The sequence below is a fragment of the Heterodontus francisci genome, chromosome 26 (genome assembly GCF_036365525.1).
Source record: "Heterodontus francisci isolate sHetFra1 chromosome 26, sHetFra1.hap1, whole genome shotgun sequence".
Classification (NCBI taxonomy): domain Eukaryota; kingdom Metazoa; phylum Chordata; class Chondrichthyes; order Heterodontiformes; family Heterodontidae; genus Heterodontus; species Heterodontus francisci.
This window is the reverse complement of record NC_090396.1, coordinates 33,137,337-33,162,682: the sequence shown is the minus strand read 5'-3', so window position 1 is coordinate 33,162,682 and position 25,346 is coordinate 33,137,337. Positions and strand designations below refer to the sequence as shown.

The 25,346-nt window shown below is 44.0% G+C and overlaps 1 protein-coding gene across 1 annotated transcript in view; it reads right to left on the bottom strand.

Annotated features, from left to right (window-relative positions):
- The window catches only part of fn3krp (fructosamine 3 kinase related protein), a 53,669-nt gene that overhangs the window by 27,413 nt on the left and 910 nt on the right, over positions 1-25,346 (bottom strand). Inside the window, exon 2 of the mRNA XM_068057990.1 lies at positions 2,065-2,216. Coding sequence (XP_067914091.1) covers positions 2,065-2,216 — 152 coding nt within the window. The remainder of the gene's footprint in view (positions 1-2,064; positions 2,217-25,346) is intronic.

The window sequence follows — 25,346 nt, the reverse complement described above, 5'->3', positions numbered from 1 at the left end:
AATGAATTTTTACAAAGTCTAGGGTCTGGTGCACATCCACTACACTGTGCCACACAAACACATATTTTGTCATATTTACACTTCCAATCTTAGCCCCAGGAACTACTCTACTTTCAATTACCTGATAATAGGAAACCAAACCCATTCCATCCATGCTTTCACATTCCACCTCCAACTTTGCCCAACTGCTCTCCTCCCAGGCTCCACGTTGCATCCCTGGATCTGTCTCCCCCAAAAGCTCCCTAAATTACTGATTATATCACAGCAGATCTAATCCGACACAAAGATTGACCATGTGGTTGGTAGCGAAGAGGATAGCTGTAGGCTGTAGGAAGATATTGATGGTTTGGTCAGATGGGCAGAAAAGTGGCAAATGAAATTCAATCTGGAAAAGTGAGAGTTGATGCATTTGTGGAAGTCAAACAAAGGAATACATTATTAATGGGAAAATACTGAGATATGTAGAGGAAGTAAGGGACCTTGGAGTGAATGTCCACAGATCCCTGAAGGTAGCAGGACAGGTCGATTAGGTGGTTAAGGAGGCATAGGGAATCTTTACCTTTATTAGCCGAGGTATAGAATATAAGAGCAGGGGAGGTTATGCTGGAACTGTATAATTCATTGGTTAGGTCACAACTTGATTACTGTGTGCAGTTCCTGGGACCTCATTACAGAAAGGATGTAATTGCACTGGAGGGGGTACAGAGGGGATTTACGAGGATGCTGCCAGGACTGGAAAAATGTAGCTATGAGGAAAGATTGGATAGGCTGGGGTTGTTCTCCTTAGAACAGAGAAGGCTGAGGGAAGATTTGATTGTAATGTACAACATTTTGAGGCCTGGATAAAGTGGAGGTGAAGGGCCTATTTACCGTAACAGAGAGGTCAGTGACGAACGGGCATAGATTTAAAGTGATTGGTCGAAAAATTAGAGGGGAGATGAGGAAATACTTTTTCACCCAGAGGGTGGTGAAGGTCTCGTCCTCACTGCCTGAAAGGGTAGTTGGGGCAGACACCCTCAACTCAATCAAAAGGAGTCTGGATATGCACCTCAAGTGCATAATCTGCAAGGCTACGGACAAAATGCTGGACGGTGGGATTAGAATAGGTGGACCGTTTTTCAGCCAGCACAGACACGATGGGCCAAGTTGCCTCTTCCTGTGCCTTAAACTTTCAATGATGCTCCAGTACAACAATGGTACTGTATAAATATCAATCCAAAGAAATTAGGGCCCTTAAACATTCCTAATACCTGGATTTATAACACATCCTTCATGTATTATTTACAAGATTTCTAACCTACTTTTATGACAACAATTGCTATCTTGTACACCATACTGTTTTAACCTGATCAAAATCACACAAAAAAATTGAGGACTGCGGCGTCATTATTACAGATTTATCAATAAATCCTCAGTAGCTGATCACTGAAATTCAGAAAACAATTTTATATAATGTAGGGACAAGATACTCAGGCATATTACGGGACAGTACTCTGATCAAGTGTGTGAATTACATGCATAACCAAGAGTTTGAAGCTTCATTGGTTCTGATAGACACCTGAACTCAAAATTAAGACTGTATCATTGAAAACACTCTTCCATGTATTTAAAAACAAATACACACCAAAGAATTGGCAACAATTTTATTTCATTTTCAAGCTTTTGTGAAGGTGGCAGGTAGCACAGCAGACATTAACTGGCAGACATTCTAGCCATTAATTCATAAATATGTGGCCAAATAGTTAGTACTTCTGATGCAATCATTACAAGCTTATTAAGAAATAATTTATTTTGAGCATGCTCAGCTCAACCGCATTCACAAATAATAAAATGGAAGCATACTTCAGGTCTACAGCTTTTACTTTTCATTGTAATTACATCATCAGTAAACAGTGGAATCCCAACTGTTATCTCCAGATTCGCGTCAGTCTCCCAATCTATGAAACAATAATCAGATTTTTACTTGGAAACTATGTTTTTGGTTTCCATTAATAAACCAGCTGGTTCAGATAGCGCTAATGACGGCAGGAAATGATAATGAACTTTTTCAGGTTTATAGCTTACTTGTTTAAACTGTGAATATCTAAATGCTCCATCACAAACATTGCTCCACCATCCGAGAGGCTGATCACTTTCACTGGCTTTGGTATTTTCACTGTGCTGGTTTTCAAGATTGCCTCCAGACTTGCCATTTCACCATCAAACATTGTTTTGGCCTGTTTCAAATAATATGGTTTATGAGACCATGATCATCATCAACAATACCACAAACAAAAGTTTTTAAAGCATCACCAACATTATCTATCAAACCAGAGAAGCTTGAGAGGCTCAGTTGCAAAATATTATATATCTGGCTTTGGAACTCTCATCTTGCCTGGAACTCTGTCCCTTGCATGCCATTCAAACGCAGAGTTAATTGTTTGTTGCATGCATAAGACAATCAAAGATCTGCAGATTTATCTGTTCATAGTTGGTAAAATTTCTCTAAAGCTTTTCTCTGCTCATAGCAACCACTAAACTCAAATTTGTGAGACAGCTGCCCTTATTACAATTGCCTCCATTTCCACCCATTACATGCTCTTTTTGAATTAATGGAATGTTACAATCCAATCAATTGATGGTTCCCCCAATATGAGGCACCTAATCTAATACCACGATCCTGTGCACTCACCTTTAATAATCCTCCTTTTCAAGCAAGATTCTAAATCCCTTTTCAAAGAATTTATAGATCAGCTTTGAAAGTTTGTGACCAAGAATTCCATATTTTAATCATCCAGTGTATTTTTCTAACTTTTCCTTCAATTACATAGAATTTAAAGCACAGAAACAGGCCTAAGACAGTGTTTATGCTCCACATGACCCTCCCCCCACCCTACTTCATCTAACCCTATCAGCATACTCCTCTATTCCATTCTTTCTCAGGTACTTATCTCGCTTCCCCTTAAATGCATCTATGCTAGTCACCTCAACTACTCAATGTGGCAGCAAGTTACACATTCTAACCACACTCTGGGTAAATAGATTTTTCCTGAATGCCTTATCGAATTTATTAATGACAATCTTGTATTTATGAACCCTAATTTTGGACTCCATTTTTGGACTTACTCTTGTGAAATTGATTGGAATTGTTGACTAGATAATAGACACCAATGTCTTCCCTATGATTCATGCCAAACTAACAGACCTGTAATTCCCAGCACTACTCACCTGACCTAAACTTGGAACATTAGTTTTCTAGTACGACCCTTACGTTCAATGAGCTGTGGGAAAAAAGCGTTAGAGCTCTACTTCTCATTTCCTTATTTGTTCTTGGATATTTTCCATCTGGTCCTGTTGGCTAACAAATGTTCAAGTGCTCTTTTTTAACAATTTAATTTCATGACAATATGAAAGGCACAATTCAGCATAGCGGCGCCTCATCAGACCGCTTTCCCATCCTGAGTGGCATGAAACAGGGCTGTGTTCTCGTACCTGCACTGTTTGGGATCTTCTTCTCACTGCTGCTCTCACATGCGTTCAAGACTTCAGAAGAAGGAATTTTCCTCCACACAAGATCAGATGGCAGGTTGTTCAACCTTGACCGTCTTAGAGCGAAGACCAAAGAACAGAAAGTCCTCATCAGGAAACTCCTCTTCGCTAAAGATGTTGCATTAACATCCCACACAGAAGAGTGTCTGCAGAGACTCCAACAGGATTGTGGCTGCCTGCAACGAATTTGGCCTAACCATCAGCCTCAAGAAAACGCACATCATGGGACAGGACGTCAGAAATGCTCCATCCATCAATATCGGTGACCACGCATTGGAAGTGGTTCAAGAGTTCACCTACCTGGGCTCAACCATCACCAGTAACCTGTCTCTCGATGCAGAAATTAACAAGCGCACGGGAAAGGCGTCCGCTGCTATGTTCAGACTGGCCAAGAGGGTGTGGGAAAATGGCGCATTGACACAGAACACAAAAGTCCATATGTTTCAAGCCTATGTCCTCAGTACCTTGCTCCACGGCAGCGAGGCCTGGACAACGTATGTCAGCCAAGAGCGACGTCTCAACTCATTCCATCTTCGCTGCCTCCGGAGAATCCTTGGCATCAGGTGGCAGGACCGTATCTCCAACACAGAAGTCCTCGAGGTGGCCAACATCCCCAGTATATACACCTTACTGAGCCAGCGGTGCTTGAGATGGCTTGGCCATGTGAGCCGCATGGAAGGTGGCAGGATCCCCAAGGACGCATTGTACAGCGAGCTTGTCACTGGTATCAGACCCACCGGCCGTCCATGTCTCCGCTTTAAAGACGTCTGCAAACGCGACATGAAGTCCTGTGGCAGTGACCACAAGTTGTGGGAGTCAGTTGCCAGTCATTGCCAGAACTGGCAGGCAGCCATAAAGGCGGGGCGAAAGAGTGGCGAGTTGAGGAGACTTAGCTGTTGACAGGAAAAAAGCGCAAGGAGAGAGCCAACTGTGAACTGCCCCGACAAACAATTTTATCTGCAGTACCTGTGGAAGAGTCTGTCACTCTAGAATTAGCCTTTATAGCCACTCCAAGCATTGCTCCACAAAGCACTGACCACCTTCAGGCGCTTACCCATTGTCTCTCGAGACAAGGAGGCCAAAGAAAAATTACAGGATCTCCATTCTTTCTGTGAGCTTGAATGCATTTCCAACTTTCCTGATACAGGGGGAGGGAGATATTGCCACTATTTTCTGTACTGAAAACTGTTATGAGAAAACTTAAAAATTCCGACCAATTTTTTTCTCCCTCACTATCCCACTTGTCTCATTTTACTTGTTGGTTAACACTTGGCTTTCGTGTTTAAAGCCTCTTGCATTGTTATTTTGGAAGGTCTTTTAATATATGTACATTTAATTCTATATATTTTCTTTTTCCAGATAATCTTTCCATTTCTGTCTCTGCTGTTTTCTCATTTCCCTATTTAGTCAATAGTTAGTGCAATATACAATTTGTTGCACAGACATTTATTTAACAAAATAAACGATTGCAAATGTAGCTCACGACAAAGGTTGTTACAACTTGCAAATTGTCTAAATTATTTACAAATTAAAGTGTCCACAGAGCATAGTTTCATTCAAACAAGTAACATAACATGGATTTTCTACAATGTCTGGGAGGAGCTTGCTACCATTCAGAATGGCAACAACTTATCCACCAATCTGCATCAAGCTTCGAGTCCCAATGCTCCACTCTGAATCCCACGACCTCATGGGACGTCCTGCCCATCTGTGGGTTGAAAATTGGCCTGCTCAGTCACATGAAGACCCATGGCAGAAACTCGTGACCCTGAGTAGAAATTGTCCTCTAACTGAGGGACAGCCAACAATGATAACAGCTCATGGTTAAAAATAAGCAAATCAATGTAGAATGGATCCATTCAGAGTGCAATTGGTTAATAACCAGTTCCTAGGACTCAGCTAAAACACCAACAGATTGCCAGCAGGTGAGAGAAAACTGGCTGCACTTGTCCTCTTCCAAGACTGGAAGCATTACAGGAAAGTTTTGAGCTAGAATCTATTTTCTGCTATTCTGTAACTAAATACAATAGAGCAGTGTGCCTTCAATACAAAACTAAAAACTTCTGACTGAGTCAGTTATAAATTATAAGAACATTTGATTTTACAGGAATCTCATTCTTGCACCAATACACCGTCTTCTGTTATTAATAACTAAGTATATTTTATATTAAGTACTGCAACACACTGCTTGTTTTGGAAACTGGTTGAAATAATAAAAGCTTTTAGAAAATATGATTGTGATTAGTTATAGAATATTCCCATTATTCAAAGAATTGCATTTATATAGTGCTTATTGCATCTTTCAGAAACATCTCAATTTTATGCACAGTTAATTACCTTAAAATGCATGCAGAACCCATCACCAGTTTTGAGTGAGCAGACCCAAGCCACTGAAAAATCTATATCTGCAGCACTTCTGTTTTCAGAGTGCACACACCACATCCAAGTCTACAGAGTTATAAATGCAGATGCAAAACTAAGGCTTAGGGGTTCCGGTACAGGAGATAAACTAGCAAAAAGCACATTTCTTACCAGTACCGAGCACTGGTAAGCTTTCCACTGCTTGTCAAGCTAGAGAAAGCCTACCTGTTAGGACACTGGCTTGCAATGTTATCTGGAGCTGAGTAAGAATACTAGCTTCTAATGATAGGACAACTGATCCAGGACCTATTAGTGAGCCAGGCTGGCCAGTCAGCAATCCAACAGCAGTGCCCTGAAGTACTGCAGATCTACTGGATGGGATTTCAGATTAATGAGTCTGTTCCAGAGAGCAAATTTCCATTACCAGGCATGTCATCTCGAAATTATCTGGACTCCCAAGAGATTCTACATACTTGTCTCCCTCCGAGGAGTAGGGTCACTAGTTGGCCATTAAACAACTGATAAGTGCAGGTAGGAGCCCTCACCAGTTGGATAGCAGGCACTAGAACCTCCTTACGAGAATACAGTGACTGCTATCCTAAATCAAATTAAAATAATTAAAAGCTAAGTATAAAAACAGAAAATGCTTGAAATACTCAGGTCTGGCAGCATCTGTGGAGAGAGGAACAGAGTTAACGCTTTAGATCTAAGAGTAACTCAGAGCTAAGTATAATGCTTGTGATAGAATGTTGCCAAACAAGGATTTTATGACTATAACCGCAGATCAGCCATTATCTTGGAGGAAGCACTGAGTGTGGCAAGAGCACAGAATGTACTCTGGGTGGGGGACTTCAATGTCCAGCACCATGAGTGGCTCGGTAGCACCACGACTGACCGAGCTGGCCGAGTCCTAAAGGACATAGCTGCTAGAATGGGTATGCGGCAGGTGGTGAGGGAACCAACAAGAAGGGAAAACATACTTGACCTCGTCCTCACCAATATGCCTGCCGCAGATGCATCTGTCCATGGCAGTATTGGTAGGAGTGACCACCGCACAGTCCTTGTGGAGACGAAGTCCCGCCTTCACATTGAGGATACCCTCCATCGTGTTGTGTGGCACTAAAACCGTGCTAAATCGGAGAGATTTCGAACAGATCTAGCAATGCAAAACTGGGCATCCATGAGGCGCTGTGGTCATCAGCAGCAGCAGAATTGTACTCAACCACAATCTGTAACCTCATGGCCCGGCATATCCCCCACTCTACCATTATCATCAAGCCAGGAGACCAGCCCTGGTTCAATGAAGAGTGCAGGAGGGCATGCCAAGGGCAGCATCAGGCATACCTTAAAATAAGGTGAAGCTACAACACAGGACTATCTGTGTGCCAAACTGCATAAGCAGCATGTGATAGACAGTTAAGCAATCCCATAACGAACAGATCATATCTAAGATCTGCAGTCCTGCCACATCCAGCCGTGAATGATGGTAGACAATTAAACAACTAACTGGAGGCAGTGGCTCCACAAACACCCCCATCCTCAATGATGGGAGAGCCCAGCACATCAGTGCGAAAGATAAGGCTGAAGCATTTGCAACAATCTTCAGCCAAAAGTGCTGAGTTGATGATCCATCTCGGCCTCCTCCTGAAGTCCCCAGCATCACAGATGCCGGACTTCTGCCAATTCGATTCACTCCACATGATATCAAGGAATAACTGAAGGCACTGGATACTGCAAAGGCTATGGGTCCTGACAACATTCCAGCAATAGTACTGAAGACCTGTGCTCCAGAACTTGCTGCGCTCCGAGCCAAGCTGTTCCAGTACAGCTACAATATGGCATCTACCCGACAATGTGGAAAATTACCCAGATATGTCCTGTACACAAAAAGCAGGACAAGTCCAACATGGCCAATTACCGCCCCATCAGCCTACTCTCAATCATCAGTGAAGTGATCAAAGGTGTCATCAACAGTGCCATCAAGCGGCACTTGCTTACCAATAACCTGCTCAGTGACACTCAGTTTGGGTTCCACCAGGGCCACTCAGCTCCTGACCTCATTACAGCCTTGATACAAACATGGACAAAAGAGCTGAATTCAAAAGGTGAGGTGTGGGTGACTGCCCTTGACATCAAGGCAGCATTTGACCGAGTATAGCATCAAGGAGCCCTAGCAAAACTGAGGTCAATGGGAATCGGGGAAAATCCTCCGCTGGCTGGAGTCATACCTAGCACAAAGGAAGATGGTTGTGGTTGTTGGAGGTCAATCATCTCAGTTCCAGGACATCACTGCAGGAGTTCCTCAGGGTAGTGTCCTGAGCCCAACCATCTTCATCTGCTTCACCAATGACCTTCCTTCAATTCTAAGGTCAGAAGTGGGAATGTTTGCTGATGATTGCACAATGTTCAGCACCATTCGTGACTCCTCAGATACTGAAGCAGTCCGTGTAGAAATGCAGCAAGACCTGGACAATATCCAGGCTTGGGCTGATAAGTGGCAAGTAACATTTGCGCCACACAAGTGCCAGGCAATGGCCATCTCCAACAAGAGAGAATCTAACCATCTCCCCTTGACATTCAATGGCATTACCATCGCTGAATCCCCCACAATTAACATCCTCGGGGCTACCATTGACCAGAAACTGAACTGGAGTAGCCATATAAATACCGTGGCTACAAGAGCAGGTCAGAGGCTAGGAATCCTGAGGCGAGTAACTCACCTCCTGACTCCCCAAAGCCTGTCCACCATCCACAAGTCAGGAGTGTGATGGAATACTCTCCACTTGCCTGGATGGGTGCAGCTCCAACAACACTCAAGAAGCTCGACACCATCCAGGACAAAGCAGCCTGCTTGATTGGCACCCCATCTACAAACATTCACTCCCTCCACCACCGACGCACAGTGGCAGCAGTGTGTACCAGCTACAAGATGCACTACAGCAATGAACCAAGGCTCCTTAGACAGCACCTTCCAAACCCGCGACCTCTACCAACTAGAAGGACAAGGGCAGCAAATGCATGGGAACACCACCACCTGCAAGTTCCCCTCCAAGCCACACACCACCCCGACTTGGAGCTATATCGCCGTTCCTTCACTGTCGCTGGGTCAAAATCCTGGAACTCCCTTCCTAACAGCACTGTGGGTGTATCTACCCCAAATGGACTGCAGCGGTTCAAGAAGGCATCTCACCACCACCTTCTCAAGGGCAATTAGGGATGGGCAATAAATGCTGGCCTGGCCAGCGACACCCACATCCCATGAACGAATGAAATAAAAACCTTATTGAATGGCAGAGAAGGTTCGAAAGGCCAAGTGGTCGACTGCTCCTATTTCTTATGTTCAATGTACAAATTTTTTATTTTTTTTAATTTAGAGATATAGCACTGAAACAGGCTCTTCAGCCGACCGAGTCTGTGCCGACCAACAATCACCCATTTATACTAATCCTACATTAACCCCATGTTCCCTACTACATCCCCACCATTCTCCTACCTACACTCGGGGCAATTTACAATGGCCAATTTACCTATCAACCTGCAAGGCTTTGGCTGTGGGAGGAAACCGGAGCACCCGGCGGAAACCCACGCGGTCACAGGGAGAACTTGCAAACTCCGCATAGGCAGTACCCAGAACTGAACCCGGGTCGCTGGAGCTGTGAGACTGCGGTGCTAACCACTGTGCCGTCCATTGCCAAAGTATGAATTCTAAAAGAACTTTATGTCTTCTGAAAATCCATTGGAACCCCACATCAACTGACCCAAGTGACATCTTTATAAAATTCCAGCAATTTATGAGGCAGGCTTACCACTTTTTTGATGAGCACTTCTAACATCCAGAAAGGTGGTGAAATGGGTGGTTGATGGTCAGCACAGACTCAGTGGGCCAAAGGGCCTGTTTCAGTACTGTATCTCTAAATAAATAAATAAAGGGTCATCCCTATTACCGATGTAGGCTGGGATTCTTTGTTTCATGTTTCACTGAACACTCCTGAATAGCTGGATAAAATTCTCCAAACTAAGTTACAACTCCTTGGTTTATGGAACTCCAAAAATGATTAACCACCACATCCTTGGGTGGGTGGGGGGGGGGGGCGCGTTGGGATGGGTGGTGGCATAGTGATAATGTCACCAGAATAGTAATCCAGAGCTCAGGCCAATGCTCTGGGGACATGGGTTCGAATCCCACTACTGCCCTTGAATTCAACTCATAAATATTAGGTATTAAACCATTGTTGATTGTTGTAAAAACCCATTTGGTTCACTGATGTCCTTTAGGGAAGAAAATCTGCCATCCTTACCTGGTCTGGCCTGCATGACTCCAGACCCACAGCAATGTGGTTGACTCTTAAATGCCCTCGGAAATGGCCTAGCAAGCCACTCAGTTCAAAGGCAATTCGGGATGGGCAATAAATGCTGGCCTAGTCAGCGTTGCCCGCATGCCACAAAACGAATTTTAAAAATCCCTTTCCTCACTTCACCTTAGTCCACATGCCTTGCAGACATTCAATTCCCTGACATTCATCTTATGCAGAAGTCAGGAAAAAAACAAGTGCCAAGATGGAATAGTTTCTGGAACCAAACAACAAATTGCATTTATATAGCACAGGGCGGCACAGTGGCACAGTGGTTAGCACCGCAGCCTCACAGCTCCAGGGACCCGGGTTCGATTCCGGGTACTGCCTGTGTGGAGTTTGCAAGTTCTCCCTGTGTCTGCGTGGGTTTTCTCCGGGTGCTCCGGTTTCCTCCCACAAGCCAAAAGACTTGCAGGTTGATAGGTAAATTGGCCATTATAAATTGTCACTAGTATAGGTAGGTGGTAGGGAAATATAGGAATAGGTGGGGATGTTTGGTAGGAATAGGTGGGGATGTTTGGTAGGAATATGGGATTAGTGTAGGATTAGTATAAATGGGTGGTTGATGTTCGGCACAGACTCGGTGGGCCGAAGGGCCTGTTTCAGTGCTGTATCTCTAATCTAATAATCTAATAGCACCTTTAATGTTGTAAGACATCACAAGGCACTTCACAGGAGTGTTATCAATCAAAATTTGACAACAAGTACAGATTAGGAAGGTGACCACAAACTTGGTCAAAGAGGCAGGCTTAAGAAGTGCCATCAGGAGGTAAAGAGGTGAAAGGAGGGAACTGTAGAGTGTCGGGCTAGGCAGCTGAAGGCACAGTCACTAATGGTTTGAGCAATGAAAATCGGGGACTGCAGAGATCTTGGACGGTTGTAGGGATAGAAGAGGTTATTATTTTGTTTGTGGAACAGTTATGGGAATAACTATTTTAGAGTTTCATCTTATTTTTAAACTAATTGATCTCCTGTGGCATTGCTTACAGGGGATGATAAGAGATGAACATCGGCCCAGAAAACTGAGAAGAGGTACCAAGTGTGGGAAAGCCAGGGACTGACAGTGAGAACAGTGAGTTACTTAGAGAGTGCAATAAGCAACAACAGGCCAGAGAAGGTGAGTCCACTGTGGCAGGTATGGATAGGCACAGTGGCGCAGTGGTTAGCACCGCAGCCTCACAGCTCCAGCGACCCAGGTTCAATTCTGGGTACTGCCTGTGTGGAGTTTGCAAGTTCTCCCTGTGTCTGCGTGGGTTTCCTCCGGGTGCTCCGGTTTCCTCCCACATGCCAAAGACTTGCAGGTTGATAGGTTAATTGGCCATTATAAATTGCCCCTAGTATAGGTAGGTGGTAGGGAAATATAGGGACAGGGTGGGGATGTGGTAGGAATATGGAATTAGTGTAGGATTAGAACAAATGGGTGGTTCATGGTCGGCACAGACTCGGTGGGCCGAAGGGCCTGTTTCAGTGCTGTATCTCTAAACATGGTTGAATCAGCTGGGGAGCTAGCGCAAAATTGGCTAATTGTGTTTTGGTTCTCACAGCTGATTGCCCTTGCTATCCACATGACTGATAATGCAATAGAGATCCCACAGACAAAGAAGCTCACAAAAAATCGTAATGTTTGAAAATATATAGCTAGAAATTAATTATTTAACACACTGAGGGAGTTGGATCATGTTCTGGCCCCTCTCCAGACGTGGCTGGTTGGTACCTTGTAAATTCCTTAAGCAGTAAAGACTGTGAACTTAAATTCACAGCACAGACTTTGATCCTGTTACAAAAACAATGACGAGTCAGAAAGACAGTTTGAATAGTCACCAATTACAGTTAAGAGTTATTTTAAAAAGAGTACTGTTTTCTTTCAATAGCCATACACTGCTGTGTGAGCAAACCTTCCCAAATCCAGAAATATTCTTCTTACTTGGTCTTTTCATCACAGGTGTTCCACAACTTAGATTTCACAATTAAACCAATTCTGGTATACTCTATATTGGAATTTATATAGGTTCCTACTGTGAAATTGAATCGAGTCAACAAACAAAACACCACCACAGCTCTGAACTATCGCAAACTAAAATTAGCTTCATTTTACTGACAAGTAAAACAGAGAGAAACATCATGATTACACTAATCCTAAGGGCAGAGATGCTGAGCAGAAATTAAATACTTTGCCTACATAATGGCTTTTTTGAATCTGTTCAAATCTTCCCATGACAAAGTGAAAATTAAATGTCCATTTTGCTAAGTTCTCGATAAAGTACTTGTGAATGCAGACTTCAATTCTCACTCTCGCATAGACTTAGTGTTCCCGAGATCTTCTCTTCAGTTTTTGGTGAGGTTTTCTTTCAGCAAGGAAAGACAGTTGACAAGCTTAAATTTGCATTGCTGTTTAAATCTACTGACACACTGGAGGATGCTGCACACTGAGAAAGCAGCATTAGTCTATTTTCACAGAGAACAATCATAATCTCTTAACATTACTATGTACAAAATTAAATATAAAAACCATTATGAAAGATGCTAGAGATGCTAACATATGGCTCGACAAACATTATCCTGATTCAAAAGGCAGCACATCTACCCATGAATGTTTATACATCTTCAGCCAACAATTAAGTATGCAGAGCTGCTGTCTCTTGCACATAAATTCACACTTCACCCAATCAGCCTGACTCTTGCAGATGAAAGGATGAGTATTTAAATTCTGCAACTCAATCCAAGCTCAGAAAATCTGTTGACATTATTTTAAACACCTATGCAATCACAAAAAATCTCCAGTCTTCACTACAAGATGGGCTTCGATGAAAAAGACCTTCAGCCCATGTTTTCTTATCCTTATTACCAACCCTGCCATTTTTCTATTTCATCCAATCATGTCATCTCATACTCAACTAGTGAGGGAATGGTAGAGATGGTAAATGAGTACTTTTCCTCAGTTTTTACAGAGGAAGGTGAATGTGGAACTACTGCAAGAGGACATCTAAGAGTTAATATTTCAGGTTAACGGCCTTTCATCAGAACTGATGAACAGAGTTCTGACAAAACAAGCCAAAAGACTTGCAGGTTGATAGGTAAATTGGCCATTATAAATTGTCACTAGTATAGGTAGGAGGTAGGGAAATATAGGGACAGGTGGGGATGTTTGGCAGGAATATGGGATTAGTGTGGGATTAGTGTAGGATTAATCTAAATGGGTGGTTGATGTTCGGCACAGACTCGGTGGGCCGAAGGGCCTGTTTCAGTGCTGTATCTCTAATCTAATCTAATCTAAAAGGTCATTGCCCTTAAATGTTAACTTTGTTTCCCTCTCCACAGATGCTGCCAGACCAGCTGAGTATTTCCAGCATTTTCTGTTTTTATTTCACTCAAGAGATTATGGTATTTTGACTGAACCGTGCTGGCAAATAGAGTCATAGAGTCGTACAGCATAGAAACAGGCCGTTCGGCCCACCGTGTCCATGCTGACCATAATGCCTATCTATATTAATCCCACCTGCCTGCGTTAATTCCATATCCCTCTATGCCTTGCTCATTCAAGTACCTGTCCAGATGCCTCTTAAATGTTGCTACTGTTCCTGCCTCCGCCACCTCCTCTGGCAGCTCATTCCAGATACCCACTATTCTTTGTGTGAAAAATTTACCCCTTTGATCCCCTCTACACCACCTCCCTCTCACCTTGAATCTATGCCCTCCAGTTTTAGTCACCCCTACCATGGGAAACAGACTCTGGCTATCTACCCTAACTATGTCTCTCATAATTTTATATACCTCTATAATGTCCCCTCTCAGCCTCCTTCGCTCCAGAGAAAACAGACTCAGCCTATCCAATCTCTCTTTATAACTCAAGCCCTCCAAACCAGGCAACATCCCTGTGAATCTTTTCTGTACCCTCTCGAGCTTAATCACATCTTTCCTGTAATGCGGCGACCAGAACTGCACACAGTACTCCAAGTGCAGCCGATGAAGGCAAGCACGCCATACGCCTTCTTCACCACCCTGTCTACCTGCATTGCCACTTTCAGGGAACTATGTACTTGCACCCCAAGGTCTCTCTGCTCAAGAACACTCCCCAGGGCCCTGCCATTCACTGTATATGTCCTGCCCTGGTTTAACTTCCTAAAATGCATCACTTAGCACTTGTCTGCGTTAAATTCCATCTGCTAATCCCTTGCTCACTTTCCAAGTTTATCTACATCCTGTTGTAACTTTAGACAACCTTCTTCACTGTCCATTATACCACCAATTTTGGTGTCATCTGCAAACTTACTAATCATGCCCCCTACATTCTCATCCAAGTCATTAATATATACGACAAACAACAGAGGGCCCAGCACCGATCCCTGCGGCATACCACTGGTCACCAGCCTCCAATCTGAAAAACAACCCTCCATTACCACCTGTGCCTCCTATCACCAAGCGAATTTTGTATCCAATAGGCTAGCTCACCCTGGATCCCATGCCTTCTGAGTAATATAGCTATAGGCAGAAGAAAAATTATAATGGCCCAGATTTTGCAGACAGTGGCAAGTTTATCTATATCCTGTTGTAACTTTAGACAACCTTCTTCACTGTCCATTATACCACCAATTTTGGTGTCATCTGCAAACTTACTAATCATGCCCCCTACATTCTCATCCAAGTCATTAATATATACGACAAACAACAGAGGGCCCAGCACCGATCCCTGCGGCATACCACTGGTCACCAGCCTCCAATCTGAAAAACAACCCTCCATTACCACCTGTGCCTCCTATCACCAAGCGAATTTTGTATCCAATAGGCCAGCTCACCCTGGATCCCATGCCTTCTGAGTAACATAGCTATAGGCAGAAGAAAAATTATAATGGCCCAGATTTTGCAGACAGTGGCAAAGCGACGGTGCTCGCCATTGACTTTGAAGAAAGCTGCCCACAAAAATCTAGTGATCTATGTGGTGTGGATTTCCCCTTTCCCAACATCAGTTTGAATCTGATGCCAAGTCAATTGGATCTTCAGTTACGCAGCAGCAGTGATGCCATCAAGCAGGCTAGGGAGCCAGTCACATCAAAATATTCTCACAAACATCAAACCAGGAAGTAAAATGCATTGATTATCCTTCACTTTTAATTAAACTTAGAAGAGAGTGAAATATATGGGATTAAGGTGAAATAAAATATCAAACTCTTAAAAAAAAAATTAAAAATGTGAAATGTTTTAATATAATGAAGAAATTTGACATTCCACAAATGTAAAATTAGTTTTCAGGGCCAGAGTGGTTTCTCAACAGTAGTCATAGAGTTATACAGCACAGAAACAGGGCCTTCGGCCCATCATGTCCATGCCAGCTATCAAGCACCTAACTATTCTAATCCTATTTTCCAGAACTTGGCCTGTGGTCTTGAATGCTATGGCGTTTCAAGTGCTCATCTAAATACTTCTTAAATGTTGTGAGGGTTCCTGCCTCCTCCACCACCACTTCAGGCAGTGTATTCCAGATTCCAACCACCCTCTGGGTGAAAATTTTTTTTCCTCAAAGCCCCTCTAAACCTCCTGCCCCTTACCTTAAATCTATGCCCCTGATTATTGACACCTCTACTAAGAGAAGTTTCTTCCTATCGAACCTATCAATGCCCCTCATAATTTTGTATACCTCAATCATGTCCCCCCTCAGCCTTCTCTGCTCTAAGGAAAACAATCCTAGCCTTTTCAGTCTCTCTACATAGCTGAAATGCTCCAGCCCAGGCAACATCCTGGTGAATCTCCTCTGGACCCTCTCCAGTGCAATCACATCCTTCCTATAGTGTGGTGCCCAGAACTGTACACAGTACTCCAGTGTGGCCTAACTAGCGTTTTATACAGCTCCATCATAACCTCCCTGCTCTTATATTCTATGCCTTGGCTGCTAAAGGCAAGTATCCCATATGCCTTCCTAACTACCTTATCTCGAACAAAGAACAATACAGCACAGGAACAGGTCATTCGGCCCTCCAAGCCTGCGCTGATCTTGATGCCTGCCTAAACTAAAACCTTCTGCACTTCCAGGGACCGTATCGCTCTATTCCCATCCTATTCATGTATTTGTCAAGATGCCTCTTAAATGTCATTATCGTACCTGCTTCCACCATCTCCCCGGCAGCAAGTTCCAGGCACTCACCACTCTCTGTGTGAAGAACTCGCCTCGCACATCCCCTCTAAACTTTGCCCCTCTCACCTTAAACCTATGTCCCCTAGTAACTGACTCTTCCACCCTGGGAAAAAGCTTCTGACTATCCACTCTGTCCATGCCGCTCATAACTTTGTAAACCTCTATCATGTCGCCCCTCCACCTCCATCGTTCCAGAGAAAACAATCCGAGTTTATCCAAACTCTCCTCATAGTTAATGCCCTCCAGACCAGGCAACATCCTGGTAAACCTCTTCTATACCCCCTCCACGTCCTTCAGGTAGTGTGGCGACCAGAATTGCATGCAATATTCTAAGTGTGGCCTAATTAAAGTTCTGTACAGCTGCAGCATGACTTGCCATATTTTTTTCCTCTGTTCCCCGACCAATGAAGGCAAGCATGCCGTATGCCTTCTTGAGTACCTTATTCACCTGCGTTGCCACTTTCAGTGACCCGTGGACCTGCTACATTTTCCTCCAAATCATTTATATATACTACAAACAGCAAAGGTCCCAGCACTGATCCCTGTGGAACACCACTAGTCACATCCCTCCATTCAGAAAAGCACCCTTCCACTGCTACCCTCTGTCTTCTATGACAGAGCCAGTTCTGTATCCATCTTGCCAGCTCACCTCTGATCCCATGTGACTTCACCTTTTGTACCAGTCTGCCATGAGGGACCTTGTCAAAGGCTTTACTGAAGTCCATATAGATAACATCCACTGCCCTTCCTTCATCAATCATCTTTGTCACTACCTCAAAAAACTCAAATTAGTGAGAAACGACCTCTCCTTCACAAAACCATGCTGCCTCTCGCTAATAAGTTTGTTTGTTTCCAAATGGGAGTAAATGCTGTCCCGAAGAATCCTCTCTAATAATTTCCCTACCACTGATGTAAGGCTCACCGGCCTATAATTTCCTGGATTATCCTTGCTACTCTTCTTAAACAGAGGTACAACATTGGCTATTCTCCAGCCCTCTGGGATCTCACCTGTAGCCAATGAGGATGCAAAGATTTCTGTCAAGGTCTCAGCAATTTGTTCCCTTGCCTCCCTTAGTATTCTGGGGTAGATCCCATCAGGCCCTGGGGACTTATCTACCTCAATGCTTTGCAAGACACCCAACACCTCCTCCCTTTTGATAATGAGATGACTGAGACTATCTACACTTCCTCACCTAGGCTCATCATCCACCAAGTCCTTCTCTTTGGTGAATATTGATGCAAAGTACTCATTTAGTACCTCGCCCATTTCCTCTGGCTCCACACATAGATTCCCTTCTCTGTCCTTGAGCGGGCCAACCCTTTCCCTAGTTACCCTCTTGCTCTTTATACATGTATAAAAAGCCTTGGGATTATCCTTAATCCTGTTTGCCAATGACTTTTCATGACCCCTTTTAGCCCTCCTAACTCCTTGCTTAAGTTCCTTTCTACTGTCTTTATATTCAAGGGATTCGTCTGTTCCTAGCCTTCCAGCCCTTACAAATGCTTTCTTTTTCTTTTTGACGAGGCTCACAATATCCCGCGTTATCCAAGGTTCCCGAAACTTGCCAAACTTATCCTTCTTGCTCACAGGAACATGCTGGTCCTGGATTCTAATCAATTGACATTTGAAAGACTCCCACATGTCAGATGTTGATTTACCCTCAAACAGCTGCCCCCAATCTAAATTCTTCAGTTCCTGCCTAATATTGTTATAATTAGCCTTCCTCCAATTTAGCACCTTCACCCAAGGACTACTCTTATCCTTATCCACAAGTACCTTAAAACTTATGGAATTATGGTCACTGTTCCCGAAATGCTCCCCTACTGAAACTTCGACCACCTGGCCGGGCTCATTCCCCAATATCAGGTCCAGTATGGCCCCATCCCTTGTTGGACTATCTACATATCGTTTCAAGAAGCCCTCCTGGATGCTCCTTACAAATTCTGCCCCATCTAAGCCCCTAGCACTAAGTGAGTCCCAGTCAATATAGGGGAAGTTAAAATCACCCATCACTACAACCCTGTTACCTTTACATCTTGCCAAAATCTGTCTACATATCTGCTCCTCTACCTCCCGCTGGCTGTTGGGAGGCCTGTAGAAAACCCCGAACATAGTGACTGCACCCTTCCTATTCCTGAGCTCCACCCATATTGCCTCGCTGCACAACCCCTCCGAGGTGTCCTCCCGCAGTACAGCTGTGATATTTTCCTTAACAAGTAATGCAACTCCCCCACCCCTTTTACATCCCCCTCTATCCCGCCTGAAGCTTCTAAATCCTGGAACATTTAGCTGCCAATCCTGTCCTTCCCTCAACCAAGTCTCTGTAATAGCAACAACATCATCGTTCCAAGTACTAATCCAAGCTCTAAGTTCATCCTGAGATTACAACCCTAGAGGCCCTGTCTTTTAACTTTCTACCTAACTCCCGAAACTCCCCCTGCAGGCCCTCGTCACTCTTCCTGCCTATGTCATTGGTACCGATGTGTACCACAACGTCTGGCTGTTCACCCTCCCCCTTCAGAATGTCCCCTGTCCGTTCAGAGACATCCTTGACCCTGGCACCAGGGAGGCAACATACCATCCTGGAGTCTCTTTCACGTCCACAGAAGCGCCTATCTGTGCCCCTGACTATAACGTCCCCTATAACTATTGCTCTTCTGTGCTTTGTCCCTCCCTGCTGAATAACAGTGCCAGCCATGGTGCCACTGCTCTGGCTGCTGCTGTTTTCCCCTGATAGGCCATCCCCCCCAACAGTATCCGAAACGGTACACTTGTTAGAGAGGGGGATAGCCACAAGGGATTCCTGCACTGACTGCCTGCCCCTTCTAGCGGTCACCCATCTATCTGCCTGCACCTTGGGTGTAACCACTTCTCTAAAACTCCTGTCTATGACACTCTCTGTCACCTGCATGCTCCTAAGTGCATCCAGTTGGCGCTCCAACCGATCCATGCAGTCTGTGAGGAGCTGCAACTGGGTACACTTCCTGCAGACGTAGTCGTCCGGAACGCTGCAAGCGTCACGGACCTCCCACATCTCACAGGTGAAGCACTTCACCCCTCTAACTGACATTTCTAGCACTAATTAATAAATTAATTTAAGATAAATACTTATTAAATCCTTACTAAATTGTTATAACTATATGGTCCCTAGTGCTAGATTCCTACTATAAATATTAAATGCTAACTAAATACAGTATTCTCCTCCCTCTGATTTAGTTACTCTACTTATTAATTAGGGTTTTAAGCAATTTTTATCAATGTTTTATTTTCAAATTCAGTCAAAAAAAATCTACTTGTACTGCTGCCTTCAGTGATCAGTCGTCATGAAATTAGTGTGCTGTTAAAAACCCAGTTACACCTTATTCAACAAGGTGCAACTTTTCCAAGGGTTTTTACATTGAAACTAGTTGTGTGAAAGAGAAAATTCTCATCAGTTCAGCGATTTCTATTTGATTGCAGTCAGGGGGACTTCAAAATCACACCCTATGGGAAAGCGTAGAATCACCGACAACAACTTCTGGATTTCCACATTTAACTATGCATGCGTAGATTCCAGAAGATGCTGTCAGTTTCAGAGGAGTAATGACAGCAAATACAAACACAAAATCCATGCTACAGATGTTGGCTGACAACACCAAATTTGGGGACATGGTAGACCTTGAGGAAGAATGCAAAGAATAGATGGAAAAAGCAGTTCAATGCAATAGGGGAACATAGAGCATTAGGGATTCTCGGTAAAGGTATATAGATCATTAAAAGTAGGAATGCAAAGTTAGAAAATGCCATAAATATGCACACAGAATTCTGGATTTTATACATAGAGCCATGAATATAAGAGCAAATGAAGTGATGTCAAATTTTTACAAGGTTTTGGTGGCAGAGTCGGAGAATTGTATGTATTACTGGGCATTCCATTGTAATAACACTTTGCATTTATATAGCACTTTTAAGGTGGAAAAACATCCCAAGGTGCTTCACAGAGACATATTAAAAAAGCCACAAAAAATATTGAAGGGTGACCAATGCTTGTTGAGAGGTGGGTTATAAGGAAGGTCATTGAGGAGGTGAGGGAGTTGGAGAAGTGAATGGGCTTCAGGAGGGAATTCCAGAGCATGGGGCCTAGACAACTAAAGGCATAGCTTGCCAATGATGGAGAGGAGAAGGTGGTGCACCAGAGAACATAATCAGATAAACAGGGTTGCAGGGTGGATGTAAGACTGAAGGAGATACAAAGCTGGGAAGGGGTGAGGCCATAGGGGGATTTAAGCACGAGGATGATCACTTTAAATTTCATGTGTTGGAAGACCGGAAGTCAAGGTAAATCAATGAAGAAAAGGGTAATGGGCAAGCAAGACTGGATAGCATTGGAATAGTTGAGTCTCAAGATGATGAGGGTTTCGGCATAGATAGAGGCAGATACAGGCAATGTTACTGAGATAGGAGGTGTTTGTGATGAAGATATTGGATCAAACTCAACTCAAGGACCAGTAAGATGCTCAGGCTTTGAACTGTCTGGTGGAGAGGCAGTGCTGGATATTAGTCGTGTATATGTGAAAGCTAACACCATCTATGGGTGATGTCACCAAGAGGCAGAACATAGATAAGGATGCAAAGTGGGCAAGGATACATCCCGGGTGGACTCCAAAGGAAATGTTGCAGGAGCAGGAAGTTATGCCCATTGCTGGAGATGCTCTATCACAATCGGATAGCTGAGTGGAACCAACCACTTAACTGGACAATGGGAGGACAATGTGATCAACTATTAAGGTTGTAAAGAGGTTGTGGAGGGATAATGTACCAGTCACAGAAATAGTCATTTGGGACTTTGAGCTGAACTCAAGAGGTGAGGTGAGAGTGACTGCCCTTGACATCAAGGCAGCAATTGACCGAGTATGGCATCAAGGAGCCCTAGCAAAACTGAGGTCAATGGGAATCGGGGGAAAACCCTCCACTGGCTGGAGTCATACCTAGCACAAAGGAAGATGGTTGTGGTTGTTGGAGGTCAATCATCTCAGTTCCAGGACATCACTGCAGGAGTTCCTCAGGGTAGTGTCCTGAGCCCAACCATCTTCATCTGCTTCATCAATGACCTTCCTTCAAAAATAAGGTCAGAAGTGGGGATGTTCGCTGATGATTGCACAATGTTCAGCACCATTCATGACTCCTCAGATACTGAAGCAGTCCGTGTAGAAATGCAGCAAGACTTGGACAATATCCAGGCTTGGGCTGATAAGTGGCAAGTAACATTCGCGCCACACAAGTGCCAGGCAATGACCATCTCCAACAAGAGAGAATCTAACCATCTCCCCTTGACATTCAATGGCATTACAATCGCTGAATCCCCCACAATCAACATCCTAGGGGCTACCATTGACCAGAAACTGAACTGGAGTAGTCATATAAATACCGTGGCTACAACAGCAGGTCAGAGGCTCGGAATCCTGAGACGAGTAACTCACCTCCTGACTCCCCAAAGCCTGTCCACCATCCACAAGGCACAAGTCAGGAGTGTGATGGAATACTCTCCACTTGCCTGGATGGGTGCAGCTCCAACACTCAAGACGCTCGACACCATCCAGGACAAAGCAGTCCGCTTGATTGGCACCCCATCTACAAACATTCACTCCACCACCGACGCACAGTGGCAGCAGTGTGTACCATCTACAAGATGCACTGCAGCAATGCACCAAGGCTCCTTAGACAGCACCTTCCAAACCCGCAACCTCTACCAACATAGAGGACAAGGGCAGCAAATGCATGGGAACACCACCACCTGCAAGTTCCCCTCCAAGTCACACACCATCCTGACTTGGAACTATATCGCCGTTCCTTCACTGTCACTGGGTCAAAATCCTGGAACTCCCTTCCTAACAGCACTGTGGGTGTACTTACCCCAAATGGACTGCAGCGGTTCAAGAAGGCAGCTCATCACCACCTTCTCAATAGCAATTAGGGATGGGCAATAAATGCTGACCTGGACAGTGACGCCCCCATCCCATGAATGAATTAAAAAAAAAAATTCCAGTGTTGTGGAAGGGCTGGAAATCTGTTAAGGAAGATATATATAGAATTGGGAAGCAGCAACACATTCAAGCTCTTTGGAGATGAAAGGAAGATTGGAAATGTGGCAGTAGTTTAGAAAGACAGAATGGTTGCGATCTTATTTTAGGACAGGTTAATGATGGTAGTTTTGAAGGGAGGGGGATAGTCCCTGAGAAAAGGGAACCATTTACAATGTCAGCTAGCATGGAAAGCAGTAAGGGAGGTTGGGTGGTTATAAGCTTATTGACAATGGGGTTAAGACAGTCGGAGGTAGGATCAATGCTAGTGCTGATTGAAGCTACATGGATAAGAGGAATCGAGGTAATCAGAAGAGACAGCTAAATGGATGGTCTCCATTTTCCAGACAGAATTCATCAGCTCTTCACATGTTGTTGGATGTAAGGGTGGTTGGAGAAAAAGGTTTAAGGGAACGGTTGGTGGTGCAGAAAGGAAGCTGGGGTTATCTTTGGTCTGCAGGATAATCTTGGAATAACATGTAATTTTGGCAGTTCAGGTTACAGGCCTGCTACCTGACCTGAACCCAACGGGACCCTACGACGTGTTGGGTTCGGGTCGGGTCAGGTCAGGTTGTACTTATGGGTCAGGCATTCGGACTCGGGTCAAATCGGGCCAGATCGCTCCATCACCACCTCAGGTAAGTGACTTTAATGTTAATTTACTTTTTGGACTTTAAAGGTGGTTTTGCTACAGTTATTTTAAGCTTGTGTAGGTAAGGAACAAAGTGAAAAACGGAAAGTAGGTTAACTGATGGTCGGGGTTGGGCTGGAAAAAAATGGAAGGACTCGGGCCAGGTCGGGCTCAGGGTCAGATGGGGTTCTGTCGGGCTCGTGTCCGGTCTCATTTGCAGACCCGAGCAGGCCTTTAGTTCAGGCCCCTTTAGACGAGCGAACAAAGAGAGACCATACCAAAAGTAATGGCCGAATGGGATGGAATAATGGTTTTGCTGGGAACAAGATCAAAGGTGGAAGTGGAGGTGGGACTGAGCAAAATCAACATCTGTAAACTAATGTTGCGAATGGAAGGCCAAAGACTAGACTGCTGGGAGTTTGAAAGTGAACTTATAAGTAACTTGGAGGGAGCTTTTGCCAAAGACAAATGCAGAAGTGGGGTGGGGGGGGGGCCTCTTCAGTGATCGAGACCATAGTGGAGGCAATGGGAGATGTTATAGATGAGGGGTTGGCTGTGAATATTGGCAAGTGAATTTACATGAAGTGACAGGTTATGGGAGGCATTGAATTCAGGGGAAAGGGGAGAAGAGATGAAGAGTTAAGTCAGTGAGGATGAGGAGTTGCTCAGTAGAGAAGCTGAGGGAGGATATCTTGCAGATAAATTTGGTGTGGGGCATAAGGGAGCACAAGAAGAATGATTTTCAAGAAGTGGTGGAACAAGATGAGATTCCCAAAGCAGAATAAGGTGCCAGAGGAATAGGGCGAGACACCAAAGTGTGAGATGATAAGGGCCACACCACCACTGTGCTGGTTTGGTCAGGGTAGATAGTGGAAAGTTGTCAGGTTGGGAGGCTTTAACAAGGAAAGGATATTCAAGCCATAGAAAAAGCATAATGAAAATTTATTCAAATTAAACAAGGAATAAGTGATTATAGTTAATTAAATTTTCTCAGTGATATTAGAAGGATGTAAGGGAGGCTTTAAATCTTACAAAAGGTTTAGTACATGATTTTTTCCTCTTGGTTGATGAATTGGTGACAAGACAGCACAGACTAAGGATTATCCCAAGAAAGAATAATAAAAAGACAACAAACTGATCCACCTCAGAGCCTTCAATGTCAGAGTCAGGAAGGACATGAATCTCTGGAAGAAAGTGAGGCAAGGGAGCAGTAGGGAAAGCAAACTCCAACAGAGTCCTCCTGACGAAATGCCTTGAGCATAACCTCGTCATAACTAACACCCTGCTTCGCCGGTAAGACAAACACAAGACCTCATGGCAACAAGGATATCTAAGCATTAGCACCTACTTGCTTACGTCATGGTACAAGCGAGGGACCACAAAGATGGCTACATCCACCCACGCCGTGACAGGTACTGAAGACTGCTGGACTGACCACCGCCTCATCCAATCTACCATCCCCAACAGTCTAGCCCCTGTGCAGCAGAAGCATCAAAGGCAATGCCACAAGAAAATTAACATCGAAGGCCTCAAAGATCTTGCTAAAATGGCCTTTCTCAGTCAGCAGCTTACTGCCAACCTCTCATTCTCCAGCCACCAGGAATGCTTTGTGCCATTAGTGCCTGGTTGACCCTAAAGACCAACATAACAAGCACCTGCAAAGAGGTCCTTGACTTCTCCACCAGGAAGCATCATGACTGATTTGACAAGATGACCATGAAATACAGGACCTGACTGAGCATAAGCACAAAGCCTTCACAGGCTGGAAACTTCACCATATATGTGAACAATGAATCACAGCCACCAACTTGTATCCTCGTACATTTGAGGGCAGATATACCCTTTGGCTATGCAAGTTCAGTTTTATAATTGGGTTTCGTTTTTGCTTCTACTGGTTCAATATTTTGTAAATATTTACATTCAATGTCAGTGAATATAAATGACCTATTGTGGCTCTGCCATTGCTGACTCCACACTGTAACAATCTACTTTAGTTCCACTTTCCTTCTTTTTCTTCATACCATTTCATATTTTTCAATTTTTTTTCCTAACTCCCTCTTTAATGTTACAATTTAATCAACTCCAATAGCCACTTGTGGCAATGTAGTCCATATTTTTAAAATCTTTTCACAAAGCAATTATTTTTCTACGTTCTCCTCGTTATTTCTGGTGCTATTCCTAAGTGTACAAATACACGCTTAAAAAAATCTGTAATGCTAATTAATTAATGTATTCAGTACAAGAGCACTCAGCCTAAAACGCCCGTTATATATTATTTCCCTCCCTC